This window comes from Colius striatus, chromosome W, assembly GCF_028858725.1.
Source record: "Colius striatus isolate bColStr4 chromosome W, bColStr4.1.hap1, whole genome shotgun sequence".
In the NCBI taxonomy this organism is placed as follows: Eukaryota; Metazoa; Chordata; class Aves; order Coliiformes; family Coliidae; genus Colius; species Colius striatus.
This window is the reverse complement of record NC_084789.1, coordinates 5,827,467-5,853,375: the sequence shown is the minus strand read 5'-3', so window position 1 is coordinate 5,853,375 and position 25,909 is coordinate 5,827,467. Positions and strand designations below refer to the sequence as shown.

At 37.7% G+C, this 25,909-nt stretch overlaps 1 protein-coding gene and 1 pseudogene across 10 annotated transcripts; one reads left to right on the top strand and one right to left on the bottom strand.

Moving 5' to 3' along the window:
• Positions 1-580: 580 nt before the first annotated feature.
• Positions 581-6,792, bottom strand: LOC133628449 (recQ-mediated genome instability protein 1-like; annotated as a pseudogene).
• Positions 5,543-25,872, top strand: LOC133628448 (heterogeneous nuclear ribonucleoprotein K-like). 10 transcript variants are annotated; one of them, XM_062016599.1, is made up of 16 exons: positions 5,545-5,713; positions 8,066-8,145; positions 8,246-8,319; positions 8,948-9,057; positions 10,431-10,487; positions 11,911-11,954; positions 12,874-12,946; positions 13,534-13,647; positions 15,723-15,851; positions 16,387-16,691; positions 17,036-17,090; positions 20,768-20,818; positions 21,820-21,841; positions 21,927-21,994; positions 22,439-22,608; positions 23,392-25,872. In XM_062016599.1, the coding sequence occupies exons 3-16, from the start codon at positions 8,271-8,273 to the stop codon at positions 23,423-23,425; spliced, it is 1,281 nt and encodes a 426-aa protein (XP_061872583.1). In that variant the 5' UTR covers positions 5,545-5,713; positions 8,066-8,145; positions 8,246-8,270; the 3' UTR covers positions 23,426-25,872. The 10 variants fall into 10 exon arrangements, with proteins under 10 accessions (XP_061872586.1, XP_061872583.1, XP_061872578.1 ...); XM_062016594.1 differs by having other exon boundaries at positions 5,546-5,713; positions 21,912-21,994; positions 23,453-25,872; XM_062016593.1 differs by having other exon boundaries at positions 5,547-5,713; positions 8,066-8,126; positions 21,912-21,994.
• Positions 25,873-25,909: the final 37 nt, after the last annotated feature.

The window sequence follows — 25,909 nt, the reverse complement described above, 5'->3', positions numbered from 1 at the left end:
TTGTCTACCCTCGCGTGCCCGATGGTGCCCAGTCTAACACGGGGTCGCGCCCCCCCACTCTCCCCTGATCATCCTGCGCCGTACCCCCGACCGACTCCGCCCGCTCGGCATTCCCCGTCCGCATCTTCGGCAACTTGTCCTACGGGTAACTCGGCGGGCTTAGCTCGACTGGGAAGCGGCTCTCCCGCGGGGGCTCTGCTCCGGGGCTTCACCCCTCACTTTCCTCCTCACTGTCAAGTTTATCACATTCCGCGTTCCCACACAGTGATGGACCCGTCTGCGCCCTCAGATTCTCCACTTCCACGCTCGTTTGAGACTCCTGATCACTACACACTCTCTCCTCTGTCTGCGCTTTCCGCCCCTCCCCCCGGATAGCTTCCTGCGCCGACAACCAGAACTGTTTCTCCTCTGCTGCCTTAGACAGAGTCCTCTTAATTTCCCCCCACGCTTTAAGATACTGATCCATCCCCATGGTCCCAGCTAAGGCAGCCTGTAACACCTCCTCCTCCACCGCCATCCAATTCTGGACGTTTAATAACTTTGTGGGTGCCTGTACCACACCCCACCTCCACACCCATAAGGATGCACGCGGCCGTGGACGTGCGATTAATCCGCTCGCCCACCTCAGGCGCCACCGCCTTGAGTACCTTAATCACCTGTTCCAACTGTGTCATGGCCGCGGACGTCCTGCGTTCCGGCGATCACGTCGGGGTCACCATATGTTGCCGCTACCGGCAACATCACCAGGCCGCCCGCACGGATCACTCAGCTCACCCCCGCTGATCACAGTATGGATGATACTTTATTCCAACTAATTGTTTACACCAGGTGCTTTTATCTGCTAACACAAGCACCTCCTTTCACTCCACCCCCTGCCCACCTCTTCTGAACTCTCCACCCCTCGCGTTACAACTCGAGATCTTCCGGACGCCTACAATACCGGGGAAGAGCCCAAAAACTCTTTACCGGGTTCTTCACTGCAACCAGCTCCCCCTGTTACCAAGCAAAAGCAGCTCCTCTCTAAACCATGACAGCTGAGTACATATTTCTGTTTTCATTTTGGCATTATTGGAAGTGGCTGCATCTAAACAATGACTCTTTGTTTAAATGAACCCAACATCTTTAGTCCAAGACAAGGCTGGTAATGTCCTATAGCTACCTTTTAAAAATCAGGTAAATAAACATCCTTGAAAAAAGGTGTAAGAATGAGCTGATTTGTTCTTTATTATCCATTTTTCAAAAGTTTGCTACCCCAGGAAGAAGATAGAGGATTTTGCAGAAGTGATAAATGAATATTTTAAATCAAGCCAAAAAAAGTTCAAGAGTTCATTTCAATATTATCTCCGTAAGAAACAAACTGGTAAATTCTTACCTGCTAAGACATCTACTCCTCTCACTTTTCCACTATTTTTCCCTGAGAGAGAAGTTTAAGTCAAGATTTTTCCCTGAACATTTCCTAAATTATAATCGACAAGTTTGTTCACATTATTCAAACATTTCTTCAGTTGTTCTAGATACCTCGCATCCTCCTCCTGTAGAATTAATACAGTGGCTTTAGACTGAAAAAAGGATTAAACTCTATAGTCAAAGAGAGATCTATCAGTCATCTTTGACATCTCTCTTTTACACCCCTGGACCCATTCCTGCCTGTGAGGTTTCCATTAAGAGTTACAATAAGGTATCTAACTTTCAGAATTAGCTTTTTTGCAAGGAGAACAGAAATATAGGTGAAAGGTGGAGAAACTAAATCAAGATCACATGCCTCTACTACTCTACAAGGAAAGGACTGCATATCATTCTCTGTTTATTAAAAACTAATCCAAAAGGAGATCAGACATTCTGGTTCATTGTTAGTAGCTTCCCATCAGAAGTGTGCTAGAATTTATGTCCACTCTCAACAAGGTCTATATCATTCTACCTCTTTGGTAGTATTTTCCAAAGAGAAATCTGCAGAACTGAAGTCTAATGTACACTATTATGCTATGAAGAGCTACTTATACTATTTTCATCTCCAGCAGATACTGTTCTTTCAGAGGTCTTTTGCTTAACTTTTACAGAATTTTCTTATTGATATCATCTTTTTCATAACTGCCATTTAAAGATGAATCACATGAACTTCTAGACATGTGTAGAAGTCTCAGTAATTTAATCTATGTTTCTCTTCATGATCACTGACAGCACTTCTTCCTGCTCTATTTGGATCTCTTCTTCCAGAGGAAAGTAATCTTCCAAATGAAAGTAATTTAAAAAGCCATCTATAATCCACAGGAGGTAAAATTTGTTCATCTAAATGAGATAAAGGATTTCTAAATTCTTATTACAAAACATTTTCATTGTGCAATGAGCAAACTTAAGGCAGTACTAAAATTGTCACTTCTACTGCAGTATCCACTTTCTGAAGGTATTACATTATTTAAAGCAAATTCATTATTTTCATCAAGACTAGCTAAAAGATCTTAATTTGAAGGGCCTAGAGTTTGTCCTAATTCATCTACAGGCCTTGGAACAATTTGTTCCTGATCGGTTTGTCTAACAGGATTAAGGTTCTCAGCTTCCCCAACTAATCTAACAAGGACTTTTTCCTGAGTATACTCCACTATAAGAATCCCTACTTCTTCCAATTCACCAAGAATTTCACATTTTTTGGTTTAAGAAGGAGGACTTCAAGACAACATGCAATCACCCTCTGTACAGTGTTTTTTGTTCCAGAAGGAAGATTATGATAGAGAACAGGGACCGGTTGTTATTCCATGACCTGAATATGATCTGTCACATTAGTTTATTGCAGCTTCGGTATTTGAGTACCCTTTGCTTTTCAGGATTCTTGGGATGCTCAAGTGTTGGCTGTTACTTCTTCATTTATAGTATTTTTTCCTCTGGGCTTCTGCAACCATGAACATGCTGGTTGGTTAATATCAACCAGTGAATCAATCTGTATGGAGTAGAAGCCAGACAACTCTCTCTTGGGCATCTAAAATACAATCAGGCAAAATGGGATATTCCAAATCTCTTAGATCTGGTAATAAACCATTGCTCAAATATCTCTGTTAGTCTTTGCTTGACTTAAGTTACTACTGCTATTTTTTTCATGGACACAATACAGGCTTCCAGATATATCAAAGCAATGTCAACATTCCACATAGATGAAAGCAAATTTTCCACTCTTACTGCAATGTTAGATGCAGACATTTTCTTTTTAAGTTAAAAGATTTAATTCTCTAGAAAAAAAATCCAAAAAGATATTTTTATTCTTCCAAGTTATTCTTCCAGTTATGACATCTCTCACTTTCATTATATAGAAATTTGCTCTCAGTTCAAAGTTCAGCTATTTTAAGTGTGACAACATAGAAACAATTACAATTAAAAATGCTTCCACTGATGATAAAACAACACCATGAAGTTCCAATAATTAAATAAGGAAGCTTCAACCAGCATAAATAGCCTATATAGTTTACTTATCGCAAAGTATGAGGAAAGTACCGAGACTTCTACAAGCAACCGTTCTTGGTGGTTTCATCTTTTCCTTAATTGGAAGTACACACCTGAAATCCTTTTGCTGTAAATAGAAAGAGAATATATAACTACCAGAAAAAAAGTTATTCTCCAACTCTTTTTTGTTTGTTTTATTCCTATCAGTGCTGTGGTTCACACCTAGTCTACTTTAAAAATTGACCGAAGAACTTGTTCTCCCATCTCATCAGTACTGTTAAGAACTCAAGTGAGAGGACTCATTTACAATACAAACAAGTTGGGATCTGTAGATATTTTTACCACATCTGCAATTTCTACATTTTAACACAACAAAAGCTTTGGAACTAACAACAGAAAGCTAACCTGAAATATCAATGTTATCTAGAGATCCAGTCCAGTGTTTGACTGCAACGGTACCAAGTTTTTGTGTTCATTGTCTCAAGAACATTAGTGGTTAATAAGCTCTAGCTTCTTGCTAGTTTTGGAAGTAGCTATGCATGTTTAAGTTGTATAACTGTATTTGGAATTTTATTATCCCCTTCCTTCCCAAGGAGCTCAACTTCCCTCCAGAATTACATCAAAGAAAAATTACTGTAAGTCAAGAAACACAAGGCCTGTCATCTGACATTATAACCTGCAGCTAAGAAAAAAATAACCCATTTTAAAGTTCTCCCCAAAACTCTACCACTTTAAAGAAACTGTACAGTTACTTAGAATCACAGAATCAGTCATGTTGGAAAAGACCTTTAAGATCACAGAGTCCAACCACTAACCCAGCACCGCTACAGTCACCACTAAATCACGTCCTTCAGTGCCACAGCTACACTACTTTTAAATACCTTCAGGGATGGTGAATCAACCACTTCCCTGCACAGCCTGTTCCAATGCTTGACAATCCTTTCAGTGAATAGATTTTTCCTAATATCCAATCTAAACCTCCCCGGCACAACTTGAGGCCATTTCCTCTTGTCCTGTTATTTACAGCTTAAGAGGCCAACGCCCACCTTGCTTCAATCTCCTTTTAAGTAGTTGTAGAGAGCAAGAAGTTCTCACCTCACCTCCTTTTCTCCAGACTAAGCAACCCCAGTTCCCTCAGCTGCTCCTCATAAGACTTAGCCTCTAGACTCTCCACTAGCTTCCTTGCCCTTCTACGAACCTGCTCCACCACCTCAATGTTCCTCTTGTAGTGAGAGGCCCAAAACTGAAGTCTCACCAGTGCCAAGCACAGAGAGATAATCACTTCACTAGCCCTGCTGGCTACACTGCTTCTTTGAAACACAGGGAACTATCTAAGGGAAATAACCCATTTGTTTAATCATCAACAAGTTTAATCCTGTGGGCTTCTTGTAAGGTAAGGACCAACACAGCACATCATTTTTTATAAGTTTCTCATACCAGATACAAAGTCCTTAGACAGCCTGTCACCTGCTTGGAGCTGCTAACCTGTACCAAGACCCTTGGAGGTAGCGATGCCAAGTACCACTCCACATCCCTGTAGGCACCGATGAGTTGGAGTAGGCAGTGATAAGACACTGAGAGCTCCTTCCTCTCCCCCCAACCATACTAAGGACTGAACACATACCTCCCTACTTCTTAAACAGACTGCCTAGAGCCCACACCAGAATCATCCCCCCTCCCCCCAATTTATCTGGGGCAGGGGCGGTAAATTAGCAGGACAACCCACCTCCCATCACCCGAGCTGTAGGGGGAAGAAAAGAGAATACACCTACTTTCTCTATACAGCTCCTCAAAAGGCCATGCAATAACCAATAGGAGGCATACAGCCATGCGCGCCTCTAAGTATCGCAAGAAGCCCCACCCTCTCCTGTGATAGGGGCACAAGGCAGTTTTCGCAGACGCCATTTTCCTCTAAAAGAAAAAAACAACACAAAAACCTGAGGTTGCTTTCTCTCTCTCTTTTACCAGCTTCTATTGACCCCATTCTTCTTGTAGCTCCTACAAGGTAGATAAAACAACCAACCAAGGCACGCTGCGGCGGTACAGGGTGTATCGCGCTCCTCTCCTCATGATATCCAGGCCTGTCTCGCTGTGGTTCATACGGAGGGCGGAGCGAACTGGAGGCCATCCCTGCCCTGACAGGCAGCTGCCTTACCCAACAGGGCTGCAGTGAGTCCCCACGGGGGGAGGAGAGGAGGAGGCTGAACCAGTTGTCTGGGGGTGCTGGTGGATGTGTGTGTTGGTGGTAGGAGCTCTTCGCCTTTCTTCTACGTAGTAGGTGCAGGTAAGCGCGGTTTGCGCACGTAGCTGATGAAAGTAAGGAGCGGGTGGTGTGCGCGCTCGGCGAGGAGGAAGAGGGAGAGTGCTAAGCCAGGTTGAGGGAAGTGGAGCTGTTGATCCTGTTCCTCTCGCTACCGCTGTGTGACACAGTAACGCAGGAGGCCCGAGCCGCCGCGGGGCCCCAGGATTTTTGTGGGCTCCCGCAAGGACAATGCTCTTTCCCGCTGATGGGGCGGCGGAATTGTGTAGGACCGGGGACTGCTGCTGCGTGGAGGAGGACGGGGCTGGGAGCTCTTTAGCTAACGTAGAGTAGCTTGGTGTGCAGACTGGGTGCTCAAGGGGGCTCCATCTATTCCGAGGGAAGAACGAGAAAAGTGATCTGTATTTCTGCTGGCAGTCGTTGCGCCTCGACGACCTTAGCGTGGGTACGGCGGTTCAACTGATGCGACTCCCAGGGTGGCGAAGTGGTGGAGGCCAGCTGAAGTAGCGGGTGCGGGCCAAGGCTGGGGGAACGGCCTCCGCTGCCGCCTTCCTCTGCCTACCCTGGATAACTGGATGGGGCGAGGTTTTGGGAGTTATGGCGGGCACAGGAAGAGGAGGGAGGGCGCTCTTTGATGTGGCCTGTGCGGAAGCGGCCGTGCCAAATCGGTTGAGGAGCTCCTTGCAGCAAGACCCGCTTTTAGGGGCGATTGCGGCGATAGCGGAGTTTTTCTTGTAGCGGGGTCGCTGTGCTATGTTGGCCCTGCTTCAGTTCGGATGAGGGCTGCTGAGTGCCTCCTTTGTGTTCTCCATGGGCAGAGGGAGAAATTATGTGACCGCGTGGTGATGGGTTTTTTTTCGGCTCCCAGCACCGCCTAGCAGTGTGTAGGCGCCATTACAGCGGCCGCCATTTGTGCTGGTCACCCGCCATCGCGGAGGTGGGTCTTGGGCTGCGGGGATTATGCAATATCGCCGTCCCCCCCGCTCTGTACTTGAGTGAGCTGGATTTCCGGATGCTCTGTGGTGGTGGGCTGGCTGTGGAAGCCGTGCGAGGGGTAAAGGTGAACGTCAGCCTGAGCATACTGTGCTGCGTCTTGCGCGAGGGCTGCGGAAGGGGAGGTGTCCGGGCAAGGAAGGGCCGTTCGTCCCGGAGTGAGGTAGAGACGCGTCGGCATCTCCCGGTCCTCTATTCATGCCCGTGGCCATTTTATCCTTTGGGTGTTTTTAAAAACATTGTGTTAGTCAATCTCGCAAACTCGATTTACACAACAAAGGACAGTAGCTAATTGAGAGCATCTTGTCCTGAACACTATTATGCTTCGTCTCCCCGCAGCTCTTAAAATTTTTGGGAGGGTCGTAAATAGAATATAAGCCTGGAATAGAATACAAGAGGGTCTGTAAGGGCTAGTCATATTGACCTAGTGAAATTTCTATTGATGCCCTCCTTCCCCTTGGCTATTCTTTAAGCGGCGTTTTTCTATCAGCTCAAATTAAGAGCCTGGAAATAGCACATGCTGGGAAGGCGGTTTCTCAGCAGAGTGTATGAGAGTGCATGCCTACTGGCGGTGGTTGCTGTTAGCCTGCATAAACAGGGTAACTTACAAATTAACAAATTATTGAAATACATTTATTTTTTTTTTAAACGTTATCTTGCTTTTCCTTCATGGATATATGAGTGTCAACCATTTGTTCAGGCTATGGAAGCAATAAAGTCCAAGGGGGAAAATAGCATTCTTTGTTTGGCTGTTATATGTACAAATAAATTCTTTTAAAGATAATAAAGTGTAAATTTGTTCTACCTGGACTTTTAATGTGTTTTACAAGTATTCTCACTGGACTTTAAAAAATAGATCTTGAAAGAGATACCTGTTTCATGAAGTAAAAAAAAAAAAGTTTATCTGCTTTTGAGGTTCTTTGTGCATGTATGTAGAGGTTATACATAATTACAGTTGGTATTTTTAACAGAATTTTTCTAGGGTGGTTTGTTTGTAATGTCTTTTGTTCCATCTGTTAAATGGAAAGCATGATAGAATGCCCACTGGTAAGTGGATACAGAACTTATAAAATTAATGCTGGTCGTTAAAATAACTTTTCAATTTACTTTTTTTAGGACTAAACTCTAAGCAGATTGATACATAGTGTCTCTTTAAAAAGGAAATTTTAGATGTATTATATAACACACTAAAAATAGGAAACAGTAAATTATTCACTTTAAATATCTGAAAGTCATTATCAGTAAATATGATTGCTTAGAACTAGCAAATGCCTGAAAACTGAGCCAGTCCAGAATCATTCGGACTGTAATTGTTTATTGTAATTGTAAGTTTTTTGTAATTGTCTGTAAGTGAACAGATCCTGATCTATGCTGTTTTCATAGGCTTCTGAAGCCAGCAGGCCATTGGATTTTGAATCTGCCCAGAACACTTGAGTTTTCTTCTGTAAGTGTAAATAAAACTGGTAAGTTCTAGAAGCAGGCATCCCTTTTTGTTTTGCCCTTTAGTATGATGTACAGTTTGTTAGATGTACTAGCTTTTTTTTTTTTTTTATCCTTCAACAGGTTTTCTCTGCACACCTAAAAAGTAATGGAGACTGAACAACAGGAGGAAACCTTTACCAACACTGAGACAAATGGTAATTTTTTTAAAGGGCTATTTTATTTTATTTGGGGGGGGGGAACCTTTTTAAGTCTCACTGTTTCCAACTATTTAAGAATATTTAAACTGCATCAAATGTTTGTATTGACTGTATTTTTGCATTGAATCCTTTAATTTCTAAGTGCCCTGTATGATTTTACATTGTTTTTTGTACCATGAATGTGTAATTTTTCATTGGGAGTATTTTAGACATGACATTTTCAAAGCTATTTAAAATACTGCTTTCATGTTTTTCCACCAATATTTCTGTATTGATCAAACTACTTTTGATCTTTTGGGCTTTAAGGTTTTCCCAATTTTAAAAGGAAGACTAGGTAGGTGATATAGCACTTCTCTAAACAACATGATGTAAATTTTTCACTAAGCTTGCAAAATTCTCATTTCAACTGTACTTTATAGATTTGGAATGAGTCTTCAATAATTAATTGATGTGTAGAGTGATGGAGTAAAAACTTGTTTCTGTGCTATAGATACTCTGGGTAGATGTCAGAAGGTAGCATTGAGCTAATAGGAAGGAACGTTTCATTAGGAATATGACGCAAATGCTTCATATACAATTTTATTGTGACTTTAAAAGTTAAATATATGTCTTTTCCCTTCTATGGACTTGTCTATAGGCAAACGTCCTGCAGAAGATATGGAAGAAGAACAGGCCTTCAAAAGATCTCGGAATACAGATGAGATGGTTGAATTGCGCATCTTGCTTCAAAGCAAAGTATGCTTTTTCAGTATTACTATGTTCTTGTTCATACTATTGCTTAAGACTGGTGACAAAGTGTATGTTGTAGTGTGTGTTTGGAAAGAATGTATGCTTTATTTTAAATACAATAACTTATTCCTAATATTTGTAAGTGTGCATGAATGATAATAGAAGTGTATTGCAATTATATTATCTTTGATAATTTATTCAAGGATGAGTAATGATTTATGGGACTTCTCTGATTTAAAGAAATGTACTAATTGAAAAAATAAAGCAACAGAAATTGAGTCACTCAAGAAGAGTGGAACATAATTGTTTCCAGGGGAATGGTTGTGTATTAGTCTTTAGAAAGCAAGCAGTTTAGAGAATGATCAGTTTATGATTTTAAATTAATGATGAAAAATAAGATGAGAACTTCCTCAGGATTTTTGTAATTTTCACAGATATAATAAATCTAGGTGGATCAACAGGAGGAAATATGGGAGTATTGTTTCAGGGATTGCAATTGTTTCATTGACTAGCATAAATTGTCACAGTAGAATTGCTATTTATTAATCTGCTTTAGTGTTTCCAGTCATTCTAGTGCAAACATCTGTAATAACGCAGTCTTTGGTGTCAGGGCAGGGGAATTTTACCTTAACTGCATGGTATTTCTGATGAGTAGTTAAGTTACGTGAAGTGCTGCAAAATATTTGTGGTGCTGTTAGCATCATGTACGAAATGTATAATAAAAGCAATAATTTTACATGTAATTCTTGTAATAGCCTGTTTAAAATTTAGTTTTATAATTGCCCCTCTTGAATATCTGAGTTTATTCCTGTTGATTTTAGAAACTGGAGATTAGCGACTGTTTATATTGGCTTTATGTTCTTCAGGCTACCTACCTGAGTGGTCAGTTGAGTTACATAGGTTTAAACCAAAAGTAGCACTTGAAATTATTAAATGCTTGGGATATAAAAGTGAAAATTGTGAAGCTTTTTATATATTTTTTTTTTAATCAAATGGGAAAATCTTTGACCTGTATAACATGCATAGGATCCCATAAGGTATTTTTTTCAGTCATACTCTTTAACTAAGAAATTGTTTTAACACAGGCAGAACTGTCTAGAAACTGAATTTTGAAATAATATTGTTGAGTGTTTTTATCTTTTTCTAAAGTTCAGTGGTAAGAGCTGTTTTGACCTTTTTTCTTTTTTTTCCCCCATGGTAAAACTATGTCAGTTTGTTTCAATTTAATTTTAACCTTTCAAAAGCAAAACAAGCCTCATCTCACCCTTAAATTCATCCCACAAGATAATGCAGAAATAGGTACATTGTTTTTAGTCTTCAGTTCAAAAATGTTGTATGTATTGTATTAGCATACATGACTTCTGTAAACTGTTTTCCAGAATGCTGGAGCAGTGATTGGAAAAGGTGGCAAAAACATTAAAGCACTTCGTACGGATGTGAGTATATTAGTTTGGATTAATTTAACACCAATTCTTTCAGAGCACTACATTGAAAACTTGATTGCATACATTTCTAGAAATTAACATTAGTCTAATCTAGACAATAATTATAAGCTATTTATGATTGTTAGAGGACATAACATGAGTTTTTGAGATTGTTGTAATTAAAACCCAACTTGTTATGTGGGATGAGAGGTTTATATTAAACCTTGCTTTCAAACAAGATTTCCCTAAAAAAATACCCTTTTACACCCTTCAAATGAGTTAACATCGTTAATTAGAAATATATCATCAAAACCTTGACTGTACCGTTTCCCATATGTGTGAATCAATTATAGTGGTATTGACAATTATTGCAGGTTGCTGGTTTTACCTAGTGATAGAAGAATTCTTTAACTTGCTTTTAAAAAAAACCCATAATGGTTCTTAATTTAACAATTTGGACATAAAGCATAAAAACATTCTTGTTAAGGTTGCATGATTTAAATATGGGTATAGAACAGTAAAGAAACATTTTATTCTGTTACTTGGAAGCATTTTTAAATGGTCATGACTTATTTACCTATTCATATTTTATAGTGGGTTGACTCTTGTGATTAGATACATTCAGTATAAATGTGAAATATTTATAAAACTTGGCAATGCTTCTTAAATTCCATTTATTTAGACTCCTGTACTTAGCATCAGCTACAATTTCAGCATTTTTTTTCAAGCAAGACTGTTCAACACGATATTTGCTAATATATCATTACAGAATCAGTTTCATCTAAGTTCACAAAGTATAGCAACTAGAACTGAGGATTGAAATGATTAGAAATTATACATACACTCGCTAACTTTGACAGCTATTTTTTTTGTTTGTTTTAATTAAATACATCACCTAACTCCAGATAATTTAGTTGGTCTGGAATATTAACTTTCCCAACTTTCCAAAGGTTTCAGTAATATGAATTTCAGCAGTTTTTGCATCTACGTTCGTGAGCCAGCCTGCTACTGAAACATCATTATGTTTAAAGTAAAAAATAGCTTAGTCAGGGAAAGTAACTCATTAAGATCCATACTGTTTAACCACAGTTGATGTAACAATCCATTATTGTGTGTCTTCAGAACAGCTTAAGCTTGCTTCATTAACTGAGAGTAATGAGTATAGTTTGTATTAAAATAAAATTTATTGCTTTTCCCCCTTTTCCCTCTCCTTGTTTTTTTTGGCCATATATCTCCGTTACCCATGTACTGGATCGACTTGCCCCTGCGTTGCCCATCATGACGTTGGCCCATCCGCCCCTGAACGCCCATGTGAAAACCCTGGTTGGCTATGCCCAAAAATGTGCTTGTTGCCAAACGGGTACCATACTTGACATCTTCTGATTGAATACCCATGCCCAATGCCAACATCCACGAACGCCAATGACCAATGCAGTACAATGCAAGTGTTTCAGTCCCAGACAGCAGTGGCCCCGAGCGGTATGTCCCAACAGTTTATGCCTCACTGCCTGATTAGAAAGAGAGAAATGTATTTTATTACCTGCCTTTTATATAATTAAATAGTATCCCCTTATAGACCATACATTGCTTTTTTTTAAAGCTTTTTGTCTTATTTTCCCCATTAAGTCTTTTTTGTCACTGAATTTTTTCGTGAGTTGGCCACCCAAACAATCCACCAGTTTTATTTCAGTGGAAGGAGCCACAGCTTCAAGTGTTGCATATTCACTGCATTATAAATCAAATTGTTTCAAGAGTCTCTTGCTCTGTATTTGTGGCCCACGTTGTTCCCTCCAACATTGTCTTTTCGTAATTATTTCTGATGAAATACTAACTCTAGCTCCGTTTCCTTCACTTCTTGTTTGTGTTATGCTTTGTTTATGGGGTTCTTGGGAGTTGGGGTTCTTTGATTTGGGTTTTTTTCCTTGTATTTATATTCTTTTTTTTGCAGAGCCTATTAGTTATCTAATTTCTAACTGGTCTCTCAACCTTACTCCAAATATAATGTTGACCACTTGCATATCCTCACTTTTTTTCTACAAAGAAGGTGTGGCAGTTTTACCAATGTAATGGTGAGGCTATAATAAATTAGTGGTGGTGGGGAACGTGAATGTTTGCTTCCACTTTTAGTTCTGCATCAATTTCTTGCCCACTTAATCTGAGCTCCTCCAGAATCTCTTGCTTTCTCATTCTCTGCAAGGCTTACCTAGTCTTAAATTCGTCATGCATATCTATTGGGCATAAACTAAGCCAGTGAACAGGTCTACTTTAAATGGGGAATATTAATTGTAAGTTCTTCTGTGTATACAGTCCTGTTAGAATTTTGTGTATGATTATGAGTACTAAACTTCTACTGCTTTTCCACCTTCTCTGTATTTTCTGACACTATGGCTTTTAACAGAATCTTGAGTATAAGTGCAGATACAGAGACAATTGGAGAAATCTTGAAGAAGATTATCCCTACTTTAGAAGAGGTATGCGTCTCAAGTTTGTTTCTTCTTCAGAGGTATTAAATTTAGATTTTAAAACAAGATAATACTAGATTATATAGTGTGCTATTTTTAAATGTTAAATTGGAAATTAAACCCATCCATCTTTTGAAAGGAGGCCCACAGCTCTCAAATTAAAAAAAAAAAAAAGTCAAGATGTAGAGAGAATGGAGACAATTTCTCTTTAGAAAATTAATATTTGGAACAGCCTCCTCCCCTTCAAAACACCCGTTTTCTGACTTGCTTAGTCTCCAGTTTGAAGTAGCTGTATTGCAATTTCCATTTTCTCTTGGCTATATAAGCTAGTGTGTTGCACTGTTTGATATCTTAAAATTTTATACAGTAATAATAAATAAGGAAAACTCATTTGACATCACCTCATGTTGAGGCAAAGTACTTAAATAGGTGTGATTCTGTCACACCAAATACAGTATTACAGTTCAGCAGCAAATTAAGTCATACCACGGTGTTTGGAGAAAATCTTAACAAACCCCACAAAATTAGTATTTTGACTTTTCAATTTCTTTTTTCCCTGACTAATATTTTATTATTTCTTTGTATGCACCTTACAGTATCAACACTACAAAGGTAGTGACTTTGACTGTGAATTAAGACTTCTAATTCACCAAAGTCTAGCAGGAGGAATTATTGGTGTCAAGGGTGCTAAAATCAAAGAACTGAGAGAGGTACTGTTTCCTATTCTTTTCAGATTCTACTTTTATTCTATAAGCAAATTAGGAGTTTGTGTTCATAAACAGTGAGTGTAAGCAGCATTTGTGCAATAATTCCTTTACAACATATTTAATGCATGATTTCTGCGTTCTGAGATTAAGCTGAGTTACTTAACTAAAACTTTCTTGCAAAAAGTCAGAAGTTAAGTGGCTGTTAGTGATAGAGAGTAGGACTTCCTATAAAGCTTTGAAGCATATTAGCAGTAATCTTTATGAATAAAGGATACATTTTAAAATTAAAATAGCAGTCATCACTCCTTCTGGAATTAAGTGCTGAATAGACTATTGGTGATGTTACACATAAAAAATGGCTTAGCATGGATGCACTCTATAAGTGATAATTTAATAGATGTTTGAATATTGCCATTAAAAGGTAGTGTGGTGAATGTGATTGAGTTTGGAGTGGATTTGGGGTTCTCTTGTGGGTTTTGTTAGGGGAGGGAAAGTGGTTCGGGTTTTTGTTTGGTTTTGAATGGATGACAAATTGGTTAGATGGCCAGGTCCAAAGAGTTGTGTTCAATGGAGTTGGCGACTGGTCATGAGTGGTGTCCCCCACGGCTCAGTACTGGGGCCACTCCTATTTAACATCTTTATTAATGATCTGGATGAGGGGATAGAGTGCACCCTTAGTAAGTTTGCAGATGCCAACAAGCTGGGTAGAAGTGTTGATCTGCTTGAGGGTAGAGAAGCTTTACAGAGACATCTAGATAGGCTGGATGGCTGGACCAGGGCCAATTCCATGAGCTTCAATAAGGCCAAGTGCCAGGTCCTGCACTTGGGTCATAAAAACCCCCAGCAGTGCTACAGGCATGGGCAAGAGTGGCTGGAAAGCTGCCAGGCAGAGAGGGACCTGGGAGTGTTCATTGACAGCCAGCTGAACATGAGCCACCAGTGTGCCCAGGTGGCCAAGAAGGCCAATAGCATCCTGTCCTGTATCAGGAATGGTGTTGTCAGCAGGAGCAGGGAGGTGATCATTCCCCTGTACTTGGCTTTGGTGAGGCCACATCTCCAATACTGTGTCCAGTTTTGGGCCCCTCTTTACAAGAAGGACATGGAAGTACTGGAGAGGATCCAGAGGTGGGCTACCAAGCTAGGAAAGGATTTGGAGCATGCCTCCTATGAGGAATGGCTGAGGGATCTGGGGCTGTTTAGCCTGGAGAAAAGGCGGCTCAGGGGAGACCTTCTTGATCTCTACAACTACCTGGAAGGAAGTTGTAGCAAGATAGGGGTCAGTCTATTCTCCCTAGTAACAAGCAATAGAACAAGAGGAAACAGCCTTAAGTTGCGCCAGGGGAGGTTCAGGCTGGATATGAGGAGGAATTTCTCTCCTGAAAGGGTTGTCAGGCATTGGAACGGGCTGCCATCCCTGGAGTCACCATCCCTGGAGGTATTTGAGGCTGTTGGATGTTGCAGTTAGGTAAATGATCTAGTGGTTGATAGGGCTGGGGCAAAGGCTGGACTCAATGATCTTAAAGGTCTCTTCCAGCTGAAACAATTCTATGTTTTGTTCTAAAAAGATAGTAGTCTCTGAATCTGGAGTGTTGGGGTTTTTTTTTTATCCTTTCCTGGTATTGTCAAAGGCGATTTCAGGTCAATTTAGATATAAACTACTATTTGTGTGGACTGCAGAAGACAAGATGACTAGATGTAATCCTGGCAACATTACTGTCTTGCATAGAAAGCATGTTTTTATGATGTATGAAGGTTTATATAACCTGTGAGCTTATAATGGATATGTGATCCTTTTCTCAATATTTGATTAAATGACTCTGTATATGAGCCATTATTGAAGTATTTTTAAAATTGAACTTTTTTACATTTCATACAAACTGATGTCATTGCAGGTCTTAAAAATATAATATCCTGACATTAAATTTGTTGTAAGAACTTATAAGCAAACATTCACTTAAAATGACTGAAAGCTTAATTGTCTGTTTTAATTGTTTATTTAAAAATAATTTAGTGTATGTCTTTATAAACTTGTTGAAAATTTTCAAATAGAAGTATTTTAGGTTTTTTCTTTTCAACAGAACACTCAGACCACCATTAAGCTCTTCCAAGAGTGTTGTCCTCATTCCACTGACAGAGTGGTGCTTATTGGTGGAAAACCTGATAGAGTTGTGGAATGTATCAAGATCATCTTGGATCTTATCTCTGAGGTAATGTGTCTTATTATTCTTTCATTGGTATTCACCCAAGTCTGGATTATTCAGTTGGAAGATTTAATCTTTCCATATCTATTTTAAATGCATTGCCTCTTATTTCTCCAGTAATAAAATAAGCATTGGACTGTTAGCAACCCTTTGAAATTATTCTTGTTTTCTAGGATTGGAGTGTACCTTATTGTAGAGGGAAGCCATTTTTGGTACCAGTCGACTGTTAGTCATGTTTTACATATCAGTAAAATTAGAAATTTTAAATTGGGAAGGAAATGAGACAAATATCTGTGCCACCCATCAGTAACACCAATTTCTCTATCATAGTTAAGTTCTTGGGAAACATATCATCATCCCTGCCTTTATCAGCACCGAGAAATCAAGAAAGAATGTTTTCATAATGTGTAAATTCATATTTATACACTTAGTAATTTAATGAGATATAATAATTGTAGCAATCAGTGCTAACCAGGGGGGAGGGGTGGTGGTGTTTTGTTTGGTTTTTTGTTTTTTTTATTTTTTTGTATGTGTGTATTAGTCTCCAATTAAAGGACGGGCACAGCCTTATGATCCCAATTTCTATGATGAAACGTATGACTACGGTGGCTTCACAATGATGTTCGATGATAGAAGGGGACGTCCAGTAGGCTTTCCAATGCGTGGAAGAGGAGGCTTTGATCGAATGCCTCCTGGTCGTGGTGGACGACCTATACCTCCATCAAGAAGAGATTATGATGATATGAGCCCTCGCAGAGGACCCCCACCACCTCCACCAGGTCGTGGCAGAGGTGGCAGCAGAGCTCGTAATCTTCCTCTTCCTCCTCCACCACCTCCTCGTGGCGGGTAAGCTGTTGCATAAATGCATTGTACAAAACTCAAGTTGAGTGAAATTTGCTGAATTGTGCTTGTGTTTCCAGGACTTGTTTCACACTCCTTGTTGGTATTGATTATGCAGAAATAAGTGTGCATTGCACCATAGAATATAAAAAAGTATTTGAATTTAATTATTTCTGTGATGTAGCAGTCTTATCAGGACTATAGTCAGTAAGTAGCTCTGTAACTTTGTCATTGAGAACTTGGTTAAAGCTTTCAGAAATTCATAGTTGTATGCAAATCATCAAAGCTTGAATTAGAATATAAACTAGTTTCTAACATGAGTTGTGTGCTCCTGCTCTTTCTCATTTTAGAGATCTTATGTCTTACGACCGAAGGGGTAGACCTGGAGACCGTTATGATGGAATGGTAAGAGTTAAAATTAATATTGTTTTGTTTAGTAAATACCTTTACCATTTAGAATATCTGAAGAAACTGTTCTCAAATATATACATTGAAGTGAGGGACATGTGCTTCTGGTAAACTGTGATATCACCAACATGTTTTGGCCATATGAATGGCTCCCCCAAGATGACTGGAGTGTAAAAGGGTATTTGGGATATGATCATCTGTGTGGCTTTGGTTTGTAGGTTTTGTGCGGGTTGGTTGTTTTCCCTACCTGCCATAAACAATGGAATACAAAGTTGGCAGAGCACAGTCCTTGCAAGACCTTCTTTTAGATTTTCTTTTTAATCAGGTTGACAGAAAGAGGAATTGAGAGGCTTTTCAGGTGAAGAAAGCATGTCAGAACAATATTTTCCAACAGATGACAGCAGAATTTAAGAGAACATGGATAATATCTATAGAGAGCTCTAGTCAGTCTGATAGATGATTACTTTTTCAAATGAGTTTTTGTCTTTATAACAATTTTTATGTAAAAAAAAAATCTTCTGTAATTTCAAATGTTTTGGAGCTAAGGACACTGATAAGTTTAATTTTAAATGAAATTGGGTACATTCAACTATATTGTGGACTGGAAAGAATTAAAAAAGGCTTAGAGATACTTTTCCATGTTGTATGCTTGAAATGTGACTTCCTATTAGTCATTTACTGCTGAATCTTCTTTCCTGGGAAGAGAAATCATAGACACCTGGGAGGTAAATCTCTGCAGTTAACAATCTGTTTTTCTCCTCTGGTTTTGTTTGGCACATTCCTTAACCCCTCATCTTAACCTGACATCTTGGTTATAGGTTTTTTTGTGGATTTTTTGTTTGGTTGTGTTTTGGGGGTTTTTTGATGAATAGAAGAGAAAGAAGTGGAGAGTAGCTATGAAATGGACTACGTAAATGAGATTTACAATTTGCCTCCTCATGGGAGGAAGAGGCAATTACTTACATGAAATACAAACAATTCATATTGGAAGTACGTATTACAGGAATGTTAAAGTTGGAGCACCAGAAGCCTAGCAAAAATATTGAAAGGAAAGACTTGGATTTACATTTTTTTTAAAAAACTAACCTCCCAGAAAACCCAACACCAAGTTGTCTATGCTACTCTGGATCTTAAAAACTAGAAGAATCATTAACTATACCTCTAAGATCCCTTATTCATATTCTTATGTGTTCATAGCTAAGTTTTTGCGTTTCAATATTTTCAGATGGTAAAACCAGCATCAGGGCATATAAACAAAGTAACCTGCCCTTCCTAGGGCATCTGGTTGAGCGCAATCTTCAGCTTCAGCAATAGTGTGTTCTAGTTCAGTTGTATTCCATGTAGAATAGATTTTCTGTTAAATCTCTATTTAGTCTGATTCGATCAGGTTGACCTTGGCTTTCTTGACATGAGTTTCTACAAGTAAGTGTGAGTAATTTCTGCTCATTTTCCATGTTCTGAAAAGCAATTTTATTTCCTCTTCACAGTGGAGGCGTTCATGGCTTTCACTGCTTTATGTACACATTTCATAGCCTGCCTACAATGACGTCTGTTTTCTGACACAGATTATATTTTTTTTTTTCTAATTTTAGCTAGTCATAATCCTAGTATCTGTTAATTTGTATGAACCGATGAAAAGTCTTTCCTGTGATTTTGAAGCTGAAGCTGGAAGTGTCATGAGAGAAATAAGGTCTTGAACTACTATGTATTTTGTATAGAATATTTAAACTAGGAGTAAAGTAACATCATTGTGATTTGTGAAATAATGCATGGGAAAGGCTACATTCAGAGAGCAGGAATGCCATTTTACATAAATTAAAAGGGAAGAATAGATTATCTTTTAAGACCACCATCTTGAGAGATGTTGAATCCACAGAAATCCTAATTTTCTGACAGTTCTAAATGTGGAAAAAAAATCTGTAATTCAAGACTTCTATAAACCAAGACTGGATAGTGAAACTTTAATTTTCTAACAATACTGACAACCTTGTAAATCCTAAAATGAGAGGGGAAAAAATAATTTGGTTTTATATATATAATCTCTATTCTGAGGCATTTTACTGAAAGACATGATTTCTCTTATTACAGAGGTATATATTTTAGGCCGTAACTATTCCAAATCAAATGTCTATCAACCATAACAACTATTTTGATAGCTGAGAAAACATTAATGCATTTCCAATGTTTCTTTTAATTCCCCTATCCCTATGGGTGCTTTAGATATAGAAATGTACAAAAACATACCAGAGGGGAGGAAAAAAATAACATGGAGAAGTGCATAGAAAACTAACCCACCCTTTAATAGTCAATTCCTAATGCTTTCAAAGTATTTTTAAATTTAATTTAATTGAGAACTAAATAAAGTCTGTTTAGAGCATATGTTCAGATGTTTAATCTGGTTTTGTTTATTCAGATGATTCCTACTTCTTGATATTTCTTAACATTATATATATGTATGTGTATATGTCTATATTAGCACTTCAGTAAAGGTACATAAACTAAAAAATATAAAAAGTACTTTAGGAGATTTGACATTGAGCGTGTGTAAAAAAAAAAAAAAGAAAAATGTTTGACACATCTGTATAAATACTAAAAGAATTAAACAAAACTTCACTCTTTAGACTAGTTCCTTAAAAATAAGGGAAACTTACAGTAAGGAGTTTGCCGTCAGATAGGATTACATGCATATTCTTTCATTAGGTGTAAAAGTCAATAAATTCTTATTAATACTATGTACTTTGTCTTATCCAGTCAGAGTTTCATTTGATTTCAATTTCATTTCCATTGGTTACCAGTAGTAGCTAGCATAAATGAGTCTGTAGAGAAGAAAATTCTGTTATGTGTCATATGTTATCCTGAACCTAGTATTTTAGGAACTGATTTTTAAATGAGCATTTATATTATAATATGGTATTCATGTTGTGTTGCACATCTTAACCCAGCAAAGACCTTCCCCTTAATAATAAAGTGGATTCTTCAAATTATATTTTTATAATATATTGATTTTTTTGATCTTCTTTTATTTTTTTCCAACATTTGTTGTAGAATTCTGAAGGAAAAAATGCTATATATCACGTTGGTGGGGTTTTTTTTAAGTAATTTGACTTCCAATATAATTAGGCACTAGTAGATTGTTAATTTAGTTATTGTCTATATGAAGTATATGGAAATGAATTAATAAAATGAGGCCATGTTCTGCTTGACCTGCTGTTGACATAGGTATATAACAGTTGCTTGTTTTATTAAATACCTTTTCTGATTGTGGGGTTTTTTTAATGTATGATTAAAAACAGAGCTTTTGGCATGAGTAACATATTTTATTATATAGTACAATTTTAGTACTCAAAGGTGTTAAAAAACCCAAACTGAGCTTTAGTCTCCCCTTAGCTGTCTGATCCTCTTTGTAAGAGGAAAATCTGTTTACACCACTGAAACAAGGAAGGAATGAGTGTGACCAGTTAGAGTTATCTTGGAGTCAAAGTAAAAGGGAGTGAATATTGTAACTGATCTATATCATGTACTTCCAAGTCTTTGTAGTAGTTTAAGTAGTGCAGAAAAAGGTTTCTCTATATTAGTATGCAGGCATTTGCTTGCCAAGTTACCTACACGCCTCCATGACATGGACTTAATTTGGATTCATTTTCTCTTTTCCTCCTATGATGTTGTGCCCGAAGATGATGCAGTGTCATGTGGATGCCTGTGATGACATGCAGCCACCAGAGTTGGTGAGTGTGCTTGTGCTTTTGACTTGTTAATTAGTTGACTTTTGAGAAAAATTCATTTTAATTGGCTGATAACTGGAATTTCCTGAAATTTAATGTAGTCAGTGGCAGTTTGCACCTATTGAAAAATCCAACAGGTAAATAGTTTTTTGGAAAAAGTTGCATTGTGACTTCTGTAAACAAGTAATTTACACAAATTCCTATACTCTTGTATTTTAGTGATATAAGTTGAATTCTAGAGAAGCATGCACATCTATTCTCTACTTCTGCAAGAAGATATTAAAAGGGGTGTTAGTTAGCACTTCATATCAAGTACCAGTCTATGAATCCTGAAAATAAAGAGAGTCGGGAATATTGCGTTGCAGTGATTTGCATTTAGTATATGGTAGTTTTAGCAGAACAGCAGTACTTAGTGTAATGATTGTCTGTTCTAAGATACAAAGGATTGTAGTATAGTCTGAATGGAGAGACCGATTATAGTTATTACAGCTGACTTGGGTTTTCCTTAAGATACAGATAGAGTAGGAGGGTTGACAGTTAACAGGTAAATATCTTGTCCCAAACTGAGACTTCAACTTTTCCTAAGCTGTATAGGTAGTAGTAATAAGGTTGAACTCTGATCTTTGGATTTGAATGTTAGTTTAGTCCAACAGTCAGGAGTAGATCTGCATCAAGAGCTGTTTACCAACTGAATTGTTAAGGTTGCTGGGATGAACTGATATGGCTGGATCTTGATGACTTAATCTTAGAGATCTTAACAGAGCAAGCTAAGAGGTTCCCATGAGATAATTCTTCACACCCCCCCCCCCCCCACACACACCACCTTTTGTTTCTGATCCGCGCTCTTCCCCAGTTTGCCTTTAATGACACTTAGATTAAGGTTGTGGGTAAGAATTTTTTTGTAAAACAGACTCAAAGTTAACAGTATGATACTGGAGATGAAAATATGTTAATGAATCATGGCTATTTGCTATTTAAGGGTTTTCTTTCTCTTTTTCTTATAGTTTGAGGGAGGCTCTGGATATGGTAAGTTTTCATAGAGAATATTGACACATACTTCAGTCAGTAAGAGCCTTGATGCATACATTTAAATCAGACTATTCTTACACAGGGGGTCGTGGTTCATATGGAGATATTGGTGGGCCCATCATCACAACACAAGTAACGATTCCCAAAGATGTAAGTGAAGCTGACTTGCTTTCCACTTGTGCTTAAATAAATAAATTAGTAGAAAGTCACACTCTTTTTTCAGACTGTAAGTAAATCAAAAGTATTTGGGATGCTTGACAAAAGTACTTTTAATATAAAGCAAATGTTCCTAAATCAACTAAAGTTATTCTTAAGGATGTTTGTTTTCTCTTTGCTTTAGAAATGCACTGAACTATTTTTTTAGTTGTTAATATTCAGTAATAGAGATGGTCCACATAACTTGGTTTTACAAATATCTGGTTCTTCCAACTTTATTCCACCTATGTGAGATATAATAAATGTTAGAGAATGTTTTGAGACTGTAAAAGAGTAAGCTACCATTGTTAACTCTTAAAACTAAGTTGACATGGAACAATACTGTGTTTTTGCAGAGAAAGTTGTATCAAGAAATTAATGCTTTATTGTGTCCCCTAGTTGGCGGGATCTATTATTGGAAAGGGAGGCCAGAGAATAAAACAAATACGTCATGAGTCAGGAGCTTCAATCAAAATTGATGAACCACTAGAAGGCTCAGAAGATCGAATAATAACTATTACAGGAACACAGGACCAGATACAAAATGCTCAGTATTTACTGCAGAACAGGCAAGTTGAAGCTTAATGCTGTACTTACTGTCAATTTTAAACTGAATTTCCTACTACTACATTCTAAAGCTTCTCTTCTCTGCAATATAGTTTTTAGAAGGAAGGATTTAAGTAAAACTATTGAACTAATTTCTCTGGTGGTAGTTCTGTCTTGATTCTCCTCTTTTCTCTGTTCTAACTAAAATTAAGATTCCCTCAAAATTAATCCTGGTGGAAGACACCTTAACCAAGCAGTCCTCTTATTTCTCCAGTGAAAATTGCTGCAAAAAACCTTACCTGTAATAAATTGCATAGAACCTGTAGAAAATATAGAAGATTTCAGTGAATGTTGGTCTAGTTCTGTGTGGAAGACTAGTGATTTTGTTGTTTTAGATAACTGACAACAAATCACAGTCTGCCGTATGGCACAGACCATGTCTCTACAGGACAAGTTGAAATCAATTGGTGCTATTATGCAGCATTTCACATCTTGCTGGCATTACTTTCTCTTCTGCCAAATATTAAGTTTCAGACTTGGTTTGTTTAGTTTTGCATTAATAACGTGTTTGCTATCATTGCATTTGTTAACGTTTAACTTGAATATTTGGCTTTAGATTACTGATATTTAAGTCTGCTTAAAATAATTATATACCTATAATTATTAGCCATTAATCTTTTTAAATTATTTACTTGTAAGTGTACTGAAAATTCATAGTTTTAACTTTAAGAATGCCATTGTGAATATTGATGCAAGATGTATGGTCAATCATTCTAATACATGCTTTTTTTCTTTTTCTTTTATAGTGTGAAGCAGTATGCAGATGTTGAAGGATTCTAATGCAAGATTATTTTTTCTTTTTTATAGTGTGAAGCAGTATTCTGGAAAGTTTTTCTAAGACTAGTGAAGAACTGAAGGAGTCCTGCACCCTTTTTTCTTTTTTTTTAATATCTGCTTCTGTTTAAAAAGCCAACATTCCTCTGCTTCATAGGTGTTCTGCATTTAAGGTGTAGTGGAATCTGCTGTTCACCAGATGTAATGTAGTTCATTACAAATATTTAGGGGGGAGAGGCCACACAAGACGAACACTGATGAAATTTTTAAACAGCAGCAGAGTGGATTTTGTTTGGTGGTGGTAAATTGTAATGGTTTTTCTGTAACTATTGTGAACACCCTGCTTTTTACGTACACTGTAAACTTTTTTTTTTTTTCAAAGGGGGAAGAACACTGGTCATCCACATCCTTTGAGAGCAGTGTGCAGAATGTAATGCTCTTTTTTAAGATATAATTTTTGTTTTTTAAATAAATATAGTGAAACTGTTATTGGTAGTCATTTTTTATATACATAAGGTAATATCTAAAATAGATACACTCTTTCCTCCCCCCTCCCCCCCCAAGAAAATACATAAATGAAAATTGCTGTTAAGCTTGTTCTTTTGCTTCTTTGATATAGATCAAGTTACATGTTTTCTGGCAAAATAAAAAATGATGTGAAAGCAGTGGCTCAGCTTTGCTATTTATATAAAATAGTACAAAAATATTAATGCAATCATTGTGTGGAATTTGACCTTTTTTGCAAGTTTTTTTCCCTCTTTGCAGTAAAATATATGTATATTTATTGGTGACAGTATAGAAATTAAATATTTTATACATTTGTTATGCCACTGAGTTAACAATGGGTTAAATACATCTGGTTCTACACAGCTTGCTTAATGTAAATAACTATTAAAATAGCAGTTGGTGTATCATTAATTAATTGTAGTTTTCAGAGCTTTCATTTGTGTCAGGTAGAAACTTTTATGAATTGACAAATTGGTAGTATCTGACTAGGTTTTGTATACAATGAAAATCGATTTGATTTCCCTGTTTTGTTGAATTCCATAGGAAATATTTGTGAGAAATTAAAAAAGATAAAGTACCTATGGATATTTCATGTAATACCTTGGCATTTGTATTGATAGTTTACAAGTTTTAATTTCCCTTCCTAAATAAAAACAATTTTTTAAATGGAAAAAGAACTTTGAAAATATGAATGTGATTAATCCAGATTAAGTAGATTATTTCATTTTGAGGGGTGAAAGAGGTGTGATTACCAGAGTTATAATCAATCCTTAGAAAACACCCAAAGCCAGCATTTTGTCTGAGGAAACGAGTGAATAAACATATGTTATAGTGGCCAACTCATAGAGACGAATTAAGTTCATGATGCAGCAGATACTTTATTGCCAAAGCTTCCCCCCATTACCCTTATCCCCTGATCATGCACAGTTTATTTTAAGTTAATTGGGTAACAGTCTCAAAGCACATGCCTATGCTAACATAATGATTGGTCACTCTGTATTGTTCACGTGCCACTCTTGCTGCTGCTTTGTTATGCTCGCATCCTGTTTTTATGCTTCAGTTCTTCTGTTTTATCACTTCTTTCTCAGAGCTGTTGATCTGTGTGCTTCAAGGGAAGAGCTATGTCTCAAGGTTAAAACTGCCTGCAGCCCAATACTCTCCCACAAACATACACTTAGAATTGGCACTTCCTTGGTAAAGGCTTAATATAAGTTATATGGAGAAATTGGCAGCCTAGGAAAAGTTGGCAGACAAAATGCAAATGAAGTAGGAGGAAAACATGGGTGCAGGTTTGCTTTTTCTATGCACTTCTACATTGTGTATGTGCAGATGGTTTGTGGAGTTGTGGTTTTTTTAAAAAATATTTTAGGGAGATTGAAGACTGCACAAGTGTCAATATACTTGAGAAAAATGTGGTTTGGGTTTTTTTCCTTTTATTGATCTGCATATTTTAAGAAGCTAACCTTTATCTTACACAGAAGTTGATCACTGTTCTAGTTTTAGTAGGGTTTTCTTTAAGGTTTCCTTAAAACTATCCATGTATGATTTGAAATGAGCCTAAGGGATTGTGGCTGTAAAAGAGGAGTTAAAACCTATGGCTTTGAGTCTTGTGTCTTTGCCTCTGTCCCCACCCCTCTTTCCCCTAATCACCTAGTGAGGAAAAGCTGCCTGTCTTCTGAGGAGGAGGGGCTTTCTGCTAAGGGAGGGATGTAAGAGAATACTGATAGCACAATTGTCCTTACACTTGTACTTCAAAAGTAGTTTAGAAATACAGATTGTATGAACTGAAACCAGTTATTCTTTATGTAGATCTTTTTTCAAAAGATGACTGCTATGTAGAGAAACTGATGGATTTGAAATGTAGCCCTTAAGGCATGGGATCTGTAGCACGATTCAGTTGCATGTTTCTGTACATTGTGTAAAATTAAATTCATGTCTAAAAATCATTTTTTTAACCGCTTGATGCATGAGTTACAAACAGTT